The sequence below is a fragment of the Delphinapterus leucas genome, chromosome 3 (assembly GCF_059928025.1).
Source record: "Delphinapterus leucas isolate spDelLeu-1000000601 "Yukka" chromosome 3, BTC_Dleu_Yukka2, whole genome shotgun sequence".
Taxonomy (NCBI): Eukaryota; Metazoa; Chordata; class Mammalia; order Artiodactyla; family Monodontidae; genus Delphinapterus; species Delphinapterus leucas.
The window spans coordinates 33,654,702-33,664,949 of NC_143131.1; the positions used below are offsets into that span (position 1 = coordinate 33,654,702).

The following is a 10,248-nucleotide window of genomic DNA, read 5'->3' on the forward strand; positions in this document are numbered from 1 at the left end:
TTATTAGGGCCGAACGGGAAAGGTGGGCATTTCATTCACCCTGGGGGAGCTGACAGATTAAAAAAACACTGCCTCCAATGAGGCTCAGCTCAAACAACTCTGCTAAACACTATTATCTGTATGGGGTCATCCCTATCTGTGGGTTCCTATCATACCTTCCTTCCCCATGCCCTGCCTTTAGAACCCATTCCTTCACCTTGTGAAGCCCTATCCAGCTTTCCTGATGTGGTCCACATTCTTAAGTCTCTAGAGTGGATAAAGGCACTGACGTGCTCTGAGACAGACCAAGGAGGTTTAGCCAATTCACACTAGAGTGTGAATGACTGAAGAAAAAGAAAATAGACAGATTCCCTTTCTCTTTCCCTCTACCTCCACTCCTCAAAACATATTTGCAATTTTAAAGAAGCAGCTTAGTAAGAGTCATGCTTCTAAGTTTGGGGTGAAATTTTAGTCAGTGTGAATAAGTGAAGTAGAAAATGTCAGTTTTAATATGAAAGAGATTTGTCTCTCTGATGAAGGAAGACAGAGAAGCCATGTGGGTAGGATAGGCACAGGCCTTCTTGGGGAACCTCTCGCCTCATGCCTGGGGCTGCACATTCCTTTCGGTGTTCCCAGCTGGGTGATAATTTGGTGCCCTAGAAAATGTAATAGCATCCTGCTTTCGCATCAATGTTCAGCTCTAATTAGAATTGCCAGATAAATTAAAGATGCCCAGTTAAATATGAATTGCAGAGAAGCAACAAGTACATTTTGAGTGTTAAGTCTGTCCCATGTAACATTTGCGCCACACTGGCTGCCTCTCTGAACAGCTGCTTGCAGGTCCACCCCTTGATCAGAGTCTGATTTCACTCGACTGACCACCAGGGACCACTGCCCTCTGAACAGTGGCAGGCTGTGGAGTTAGCCTCGGAAATAGGAGAAATTCTCATCCCTCAATATCTAGGCTGACCCGCTTGAAATCAGTAGAACTGTAGTCCATTGAGACCGTATCACCTTTTTTCCAATTGTCAGACCTTAGGAAAACTACCCTGGTGCATAAAATACGTTGAGGTGGTATCCTAGGTCATAAGTAACGTGCACATCCGTTCATAATCTGGCTTAGTACATACCTGAATTGTTCTTTCCTTTTTTCTCCACACTCACCTCAGTTTCTGCCCCTAAAATCTAGGAGACAGTAGTTAGTTCAGGAGCAGCCAGCATTATGTGGGACAATTAAGCCAAATTATTCATTCATTCAACAGATGATTTTTGAAAGCAGATCAAGTACCAGACACAGTTCTAGGTCAAGGATCAACAACATTTTCGGTAAAGGGGCAGAGAGTAAATATTTTAGGCATTATAGACCAGACAGTCTCCAATCTATATTCTGTATTTTTTGTTTGTTTTTAAAAACTCTTTAAAAATCTTAAAACAAGTCTTAGCTTAAGGGTCATATAAAAACAAGCTTCCAAGGCTGGATTTGTCCTGCTGGCGGTGGTTTGCTGATCCCTGTTTTAAGGGCTGACGTCCCTTTGGGTCTCAGAAGATCAGGACAGGGGGCATCTGAAGGGCAGGTGTGAATATTTGTTTGGAGTGAGAGGCAGGAAAAGATCCCTCCTGCCCTAACCCAAGCCCCGTAGCAATTGCAGAGGTAGGGCTTTTACCTGCTAGATACACTGCACGTTCAAGTTTATTTTCTTCTTTAGATATTTTTGCAAAATGTATGATTAATTAAATCTGAAGCATTGCCCTCTTTGTATGTACAGAAGAGGTTGAAAAAGGAAGAGTTAACGGCACAGAGGATGGATTTTCTGTGTCTTGGAAACCCCAATCCGGAGATGCCACAGGCTATGTTGTGGAGTGGTGTGATGGTCCCCAGGACCTGCCCTGTGTTCTCCAGTGGAAAAACCTAGGCCCCAATACCACAAGCACAGTCATTCGCTCGGGTAAGAAGAACCTTCTGTATTACCATGCTGCTCCATTCACCTGGCAGCAACTTCAACAGGGGTTTCTGGATCATCTCAGATACTTTGTGCTCAACTGATAACTACAAGTCCAGCGTGGGTCTTGGAGTTCCAATTTTGCAGTGATGTGGTCTAAGTTTTGACCTTTATATCTACTTTTACAGAGACTATCTGGACCAAAGGCTGGAATAGGTGTTCATGAGTTTCATGAATTTGTTCAGCAGTGAGTCAGCAGTCTCAAATGAATGGCAGAGGGACATTATAACAGTTGTTCTGAGAGCTTTTACAAAAGCAAAGAAGTGTGTGGATTTGGGAAACATGGGAGTAGAGCTGATGGGAGCCAATTATCAACTTCAGTTTCAATGGAACATATAGAACTTGGTCTCTTTCCTCCCACACTGGATTTGTCATTTCGAGATTACTAGTGTAGCAGTTCAAGGAGCCTAGGTTTGTGGCTTGATTAGGGGTGGGGGGTGGGGGGTGGGGTGTTGGTGGCGCCATCTGCTGGACTCAAGATAAAGATGTGGGAATTGTCCGGGTCCAGAGGGTGATTGATGAGACTCCAGGAGGGCATTCAGTGGCTGGTGGGGAGTGAGAAGGGGAGTCTTCCCTTGGCTTGAACAGTGTCAATGGCATGGTTCAGAGGTGTGGGGTGAGGGGAAAGTGACGTACTGGAAGCAAATCTTCCAGATGCTTGCCCTTCATGGGCAGAGAGAAGGCCAGTCGCTGGCAGGGGATTTGGAGTCAAAGGAGAGTTTTACATGGTTTTCTGTGTCTGGTTGAATTCTGCGCCCAGTTGCATGCACGTGGATAAGGGCATGTTTGCGAGCTCTTGATCAAGAGGACGACGTAGAGGACAGTCGCCCAGACTTCGTCGGAAATGCTGGAGGATTCAGGGGAAGGAGGGAAGATGGTGGCGATGAAGGGCAGAAACCCCGAGGAGGAAATGCTTAACGGGACACAAATTCATTTTTCATTCTTCTTCTTTTCAGAAGTAAAGAGAATGGCATCCTGTGCTATTGAAAATCTGTTGACTTTTCTTCTCTAGGTGCTTTTAGACCAGGGGTTCGATACAACTTCAGAATTTATGGAATTTCTACCAGAAGGATGGCTCATTTATTAGAGAAAAAAGCAGGATACTTGGAGGAACTGGGTAAGTTTAAAGCATTTAATGTGTCCATTGTTCAGAACAATCCAGAAACTCTTCACTTTGGGTTTAGGAAGATTACAGCACCTTTCCTAATTTTCAGTGTCCTGTTTATTCTGGCAATGGGGTTTTTTAAAAAGTTATTTTTTAATCATACAAATAGAAAACATTTTCATTAAAGACAACTTATAAGATGTTATGCAAAAGAAGACAAAATGATTGCTAATTTTACCACCCAAGGGCAAATACCCAGAGTTAATATTTTATGTGTATCCTTTCTCAGTACAGATATACACTTTTAAATAAACATGGGATCTTTTTTATTACTACTCTATGCAGTTTTATAAAGTGCTTTTTGACTCATGTCACTAAGTAATATTTAACTGTATCAGTTTTTAGTACTGCAAAGTGCCTCGTGGTTTGCATATGTCAAATCACCTGTCGTTGGACTTTTAGGATGATTACAAAAATATTTCTCAATTAAAAACTATAAAATTCACCTTCAGTTATGTTGCAGTCTCAAATACTCAATCTCTCTCTTCTTTCTTGGCCAAATCTCTTATGCCCTATCTGACTCACCATCATTTTAGCTGAATCTTTGTTCATTGCTCTGATAATGGTTTTTCAACAACGCCCCGGAAGTAGAGTACTCGAGCCAAAAGGTTTGAACTTCTTAAATACAATTTTATAATTTTTAAGACTTTTGGTAGATATTGTGAAATCGCTGCCCCCCCAGAAATTGTACCATGATCCCACCAGCAGTGTGGGGGAGTTTTGATCCTCCCATGTGGTTGCTAATTCACCTTCTCGGCATCCAGGGTCTCACACCCACTGGAAGCTGGGCAGCTGTGTCCTTGATTGCCTCTCAGCAATCAGACCAGTTCTTGGGGTTCTCCGTTGGGTGGGAGCTACCCCAGACAGGCAGGAAGGGTGTGTTGTGTGTTTTGGCGGACATAGGCCAGGTGTGCACCAGCGTATGTGGCTGAAACAGGCTCTCAGGGAAGCCTCAGAATAAACGCTTTCCAATTCTCCCTGTGACACCTGGACAATTGTGCACTGCTACCACTTGGGAACTAGAGTTCTTCAAAGTTGCCCATACCTCTTCAAACATAACCCTTCCTCCTCCTCCCTTCCTCCCTACTTCAGTTCATCTTCCCAAACACTGTTGAGAATTCAGACTCAGAATGAAGTCTAGGAAAGCCTTTCTTTTTTGCTGTGTGACCTTGCCAAGTTACTGAGTCTCTCTGGGCATCCATTTCTACACCTGAGAGATGTAAGGCTTGAACAAGATGATTGCTCAACTCCTTCCCAGCTCTCACGAGCTAAGTCAGGGCGTACATCCTCTAGAAAAAAAGATGAGACTCCTTCACTTGGCACATGCGCCTACAGTGTGGGCCGTGGTTCTGCTTTCAGTTTACACCAGTGCAGTGAGACTCTTACCAAATCGTAAATCTTACATTATCCCAACTTCCTTTCCTAGCTCCTTCAGACAACCCTCAAGTGGTCATGAGTAAGTTGACCTCCCGCTCCTTCACTCTGAGTTGGAAGGATTATTCCACTGAATCCCAACCTGGCTTTATACAAGGATACCATGTCTACCTGAAACCCAAGGCGGGGGAGCAGTGCCACCCGGCATTTGAAAAGACAGTTCTTCCAGGTGACTTTTTTTTTTGGTCTCTTTACCGTTTCAAGGTCTCATTATTTGAAATCATTGGAAAGGCTGCCGGCCGTCTCTGACTGTGGCCAGGCTGAATTCTGTGCTCACGTGCTTTTATGATGGAATGGTGTTCTTAAACAAATTAGTAGGGTGGACAAGACCATGGGGGCCAGGATTTTAACTTACTTAAAAACAATGTGGCCCAGTATTTTTAGAAGCACCTGAAATACCCTCAGCTCCTTAAGAAAACCTACCACTTAGGAAACATTCTTGCTAACCTCATTTTTTCTTTGACTTCATTAAAGTTTATTAAAATGTATATCTAAGAAGCACTGGCAGGCTCTTACTCTCTCTCTGGCAGGTCTGAGTGCTTCCCCTGGATCAGGAACATCCCTTGTTTAGTGGGGTGCTTGCTTTGCTTGCCGTCTCCCGAATATTTTACCAGTGTCCCCAGTGTGATGAAATTATGATTTCATTTTTGGTTGGTTTAGAAATGTTGGCAGTGCCAAGTCAACAAGAGTATTAGTGCCCCACTGTCTCACAAGATCTTTATCACGCTCTTAATAGTTTTTTCTTGAAAAAAAAAATTTTTTTTTTTTTTTTAAACTCACAGAGGATTCAGTTTGTTGCAAATACACAATTGACAACCCGGAACAAAAGACATTTGTTGTGGAAAATCTACAGCCGGAATCCGTCTATGAGTTTATCGTCACTCCTTACACAAGTGTTGGCGAGGGTCCCCTGGATGCCTTCACAAAGGTCACAACTCTGGATGAATACTGTGAGTTTCTCCAAATCAAAACTCTTAGCAGTTCTTGGGAAACTGACAGATGACACACACCATGGGCATGGGTTTTGTCTAGATTGGGAATTTTTAAACCTTTCTTCTCTTTCTGTGTCTGTCTCTTTCTTTCTCTAGATGAAACTCACCAAAAAAAAAAAAAAAAGGAAATGTTACGCAGAATCCCACTACATAAAATAGATAAGAGTGAAGCTAATCCAACTGATCTATAACCTGGAACCTTCCTCTTGCCTCTCTCTGGCCCCTGAGGCACTTCTCTGGAACTCAGTCCCAGAATAGTTTGAAAATCACTGGTGGTGTATTTTAGTGTTGACTTGGGAAGAGCCTTGTGAGTTCTGTCTGCAAGAGGGGTGGGGATGTTCTTCTCAGCAGAACTGCTGTCTGCAGCCAGCCTTCTGGCTGGTTTCTCTCAGTGGCAAATTACTGGCTTCTTGACCTTGCGTCTCTGGGGGTACTAGAAAGTATGGTGGGGCAAGCAGTGTTGGTTCACGAACCCGGTGTTTGCAGATTTGATGGGGAAAGGGTGAGATAAAGAGAGCCATCCTTTCAAAATACATTTGTCTTGAAAGATGGAGAAAGAAGAGGAAGGGAGAAGAATGGCAGCTTACTAGTAAATAAGATTCTGCTGGTAAATCCTGCCCTCCAACAAAGAGGAAGGTGGTGGGAGAAAACAGATACTGACAGAGGAAAGCGGGGAAAGTAGGTAGCAGATAGGCATCATAGGAGGTCCACGCTGGAAAGGACCTCTCGAGATACGCCTCCATGAAAAACAAATAGGCTAAAATATCTGCCTGAGTTGCCAAGTAGCATAAGGTGGGGCTCTGGGGATGGGGTGGGCTCGTCAGGTAGAACCACTGGACCTGGCTGCCTGACTGGTGATGAGGATGCCCAGGACCACAGTGGCAGGTTGGGGCTGAAACATGGCCCCAGGTCTCTAAGCCAAAGGCCAGAACTCTCATAGTCAGGTTAAGATTTCAGTCAACAACTCACATTACTTGAGCATGCTTGCCATTTTAGAGTTAATTTTAAATTTATTTTCAGGATGTTTTTCTTCCAGCTTCAGTATTTACTTGGCTGGTAGAGGTGTGTGTATGAGTATGTGTAAGACACACACACACACACACACACACACACACATACACATATAAAACATATGATTATCTTTATCTCAAGTATATTTTCTAGACTTCATTTATCTCCCTTACGCATGAGAAACCTCCTTAGCCTTGGCTGTGACTCGATTATACTGATTATTATGAAAAAGTAAACTAAGTTGCTGCATAATTGCAGCAGTGAGAATGACAGTCCACAGTTAGAAAAATAGTATGGAGGACTCACAAATGCAATGGTGAGTGACAGAAGCCGGGCCCCGCTCTTGCTGCACAATTCCACCCATAGAGTATAGACAGAGGCAAATGCTGTTTATGTGGTTGAAAGGCAGGCTAGTGGTTACCGTGGGAGGGGAAGATGCCTGGATGGGGACACTGGGGGACTCTCGGGGGAGCTGGTAACGTTCTTTTTCTTGATCTGGGTACTGGTTACGTGGGTACGTTCAGTTTGTGAAAACTCATTGAGCTGTACACTTAGGAGCACTTTTCTGTATGCACATATTATACTTCAACAAAAAGTTTAGCAAAGCCTGTCTGAAGTTTGGAAACTACTATGGGTAGCTCCCCAGGCTTCTTCTCAGATACATTACAAATTCGTAATTTAACCAAATTTTAAAACCAATTGTAGTCATCAAAAGTACTGCTCTTGAGAGCAAGGTGTTCTTTTTTTTTTTTTTTAAACATATGTGTACTGATTTATTTTTATTTATTTATTTTTGGCTGTGTTAGGTCTTCGTTGCTGCATGCAGGCTTTCTCTAGTTGTGGTGAGCAGGGGCTACTCTTCGCTGCGGTGTGCGGGCTTCTCATTGCAGTAGCTTCTCTCGTTGTGGAGCACGGGCTCTAGGTACACAGGCTTCAGTAGTTGCGGCACGTGGGCTCAGTAGTTGTGGCACAGGGCTCTAGAGTGCAGGCTCAGTAGCTGTGGTGCACGGGCTTAGTTGCTCTGTGGCATGTGGGATCTTCCCAGACTCGAATCCGTGTCCCCTGCATTGGCAGGTGGATTCTTAACCACTGCGCCACCAGGGAAGTCCAAGAGCAAGGTGTTCTTTAGTGGTGTCAGGAGGAGTTTCTTTCGCCTTACCTGGTGTCAGGGATAATTTTAGGCCAGTTGTCGAGGTGCTTTCTCTGCCACCCTCTTACCTTCCCATGTCCTTTTCTCCAGAGCCCTGTGCTTCCTCAGAGCACTGGGTTGGGCCTGCCCTCCCTGACAAAACTCCAGCGTTATCCACCAGCACCACAAGTCAGGCCCCATTCCTGCAGGACAGCTGTGGAGGGGGATGAGGAGGGCAGGGAGGCAAAGGGATTGAACAGGAATATATGTACATGTGAATGACTGTCAGCCTCCAAACCCCTTCGTGCGATCTGCTTTTATAAAAGAGGATGTTTACCAACCCAGCTGAAATATTCTTCGGCGGATTTGCAAGCAGTGAGACCAGGAAGATGGGCATTTATGAAAATGAAGTACAGGTTGACATATGTGAGAAATAAAAATAGAATAGTTATCCCGGCTGATGACTTAGGTAATTTTCTCAGAGCCTAACTAGAAGGGGTGCATTCATCAATTTTTGACATGTAATAAAATACCTCAAAATCTCAATGGCATACAAAACTAAATCTCTCTTTTCATGCTCCTGGCTTGGCTCATGTAGGCTGGGCCAGGTGGGACTCCAAGCTTCAGGCAGGTTTGTTCCATGTAGGTTCACCCTGAGGCTTAGGCTGAAGGGACAGTGGCTCTGAGGGACCAACTCTTCTCAGAGTGGGTCACAGGAACACAAGAGAGCAAGCCAACTACAAGCACACTGAACGCAGCTACCAACCAGCATGACCACTACTCACCTCCCATTGGCCAAACCAACTCACGTGGCTGAGCCCACAAGTCAAGTGTGTGGAGTGTAATTCTCATACAGGGAGGGAGTAAAGAATGGGGAGTAATGATCCAGTCTGTCAGGAGAGGTATGGGTTTGAGTCACAAGTGTTGAGAGCAAATGGTTCCCTGTGTTGGCTGGTTGGTCTCACTGCCCTGTCCCCCAGCAGTCAGACAGAACTCATATTGAACCTTGCACAAATGGAGTTTTGAGGAATAAAAGACATGTAAAACTATTTTTATTCCTTTGAGGGAAAAGCAGTCATTAAAAATATCCCTTTCTTTTTCCTCTCCAGCCCATACACTGATACACATCATCCTGCCCATGATTTTCTGCATTTTGATCGTCATGATAATTTGCTACTTAAAAAGTCAGTGGTAAGTGTGCGGGGAAGGTTTTTATCCAAGAAGGAGTCAAAGAAAAATCTAGAAAGGAGACAGAAGTCACACCTGATAATATGAGGAAAAGTGCTGAAAAGGAAAGAACAAAGGAGGATTTGGTGGAAATATGATAAGTTTTAAACAATCTTGTTTATCAACAGATAAGCAATAAATCAATACATAAGGAAACTAGACTTCCCTGGCGGCGCAGTGGTTAAGAATCTGCCTGCCAATGCAGGGGACATGGGTTCGAGCCCTGGTCCGGGAAGCTCCCACATGCCGTGGAGCAACTAAGCCCACGTGCCACAACTACTGAGCCTGTGCTCTAGAGCCCGTGAGCCACAACTACTGAGCCTGTGTGCCACAACTACTGAAGCCTGCGCACCCTAGAGCCCATGTGCCGCAACTACTGAGCCTGTGCTCTAGAGCCCATGTGCCGCAACTACTGAAGCCCTTGTGCTCTAGGGCCCACGTGCCACAACTACTGAGCCTGCGTGCCGCAACTACTGAAGCCTGCGCACCTAGGGCCCGTGCTCCGCAACAAGAGATGCCACTACAATGAGAAGCCCACGCGCCTCAACTAGAGATAGCCCGCGCACAGCAACAAAGACCCAACGCAGCCAAAAATAATAATAATAAGGAAACCAACTATTTTAAAATGTTGCCAAATTTGTTCATAGCAATAGCTAATATTTATATTTCACTTACCATGTACTTGGAAGTGTTCTAAGTGCTTTACATATAACAATTCATTTAATGCTTCCAACACCACCATCACCACCGTAATGATCTCCATTGAACCAGTAAGGAAATTAAAGCATAGAAGGGTTAAAAAGCTTGCTTAAGGTTACAGTGTTCATGAGTGATTGACAGAGCACGGATTAGAACCCAGGAGTCTGACTCCAGCGTTCTCACTCTTAACCATTCCGCTATATTGCAAAATTCAGTCTAATTTTCACTGTTTTTCTAGGCTGAAGGAGAAGTGTTATCCTGATAGTCCAAACCCTTACAAGAGCAGTGTCCTGTCATTAATAAAATCCAAGGTAAATGCTGGGAAATTGTATGGATACTCATATGCTTGTTAAAGACCAACCCAGGGCTGGGGCTATAATAATCATACACTCCTAGACCTTCTCAGGAAGATGTCACAAAGCAAAAGCCTCTTCTGCTCCCATAGCCATGAAAGGGTTGAACACAACTTTGATTTCTTCTGTCGGGATATCTTTTGGTTTTCAACATCACCTCCAGTTAACTTGTGACCAGGATAAAACAACAAAAACTGAAGCTCTAAGTGCGTTTCACATACTTTATATACTGTGATACACACACACACATTATCTTTGC

At 44.2% G+C, this 10,248-nt stretch overlaps 1 protein-coding gene across 12 annotated transcripts in view; it reads left to right on the plus strand.

Moving 5' to 3' along the window:
• The window catches only part of OSMR (oncostatin M receptor), a 58,568-nt gene that overhangs the window by 41,903 nt on the left and 6,417 nt on the right, over nt 1-10,248 (plus strand). For 11 of the 12 annotated variants that reach the window (XM_022598826.2, XM_089908800.1, XM_089908799.1 and 8 more), the window contains exons 12-17: nt 1,746-1,925; nt 2,992-3,096; nt 4,571-4,747; nt 5,361-5,528; nt 8,820-8,901; nt 9,875-9,947. In XM_022598826.2, the coding sequence (XP_022454534.1) occupies nt 1,746-1,925; nt 2,992-3,096; nt 4,571-4,747; nt 5,361-5,528; nt 8,820-8,901; nt 9,875-9,947 (785 nt within the window). The remainder of the gene's footprint in view (nt 1-1,745; nt 1,926-2,991; nt 3,097-4,570; nt 4,748-5,360; nt 5,529-8,819; nt 8,902-9,874; nt 9,948-10,248) is intronic. The other variant, XM_089908801.1, reaches the window with a different exon arrangement.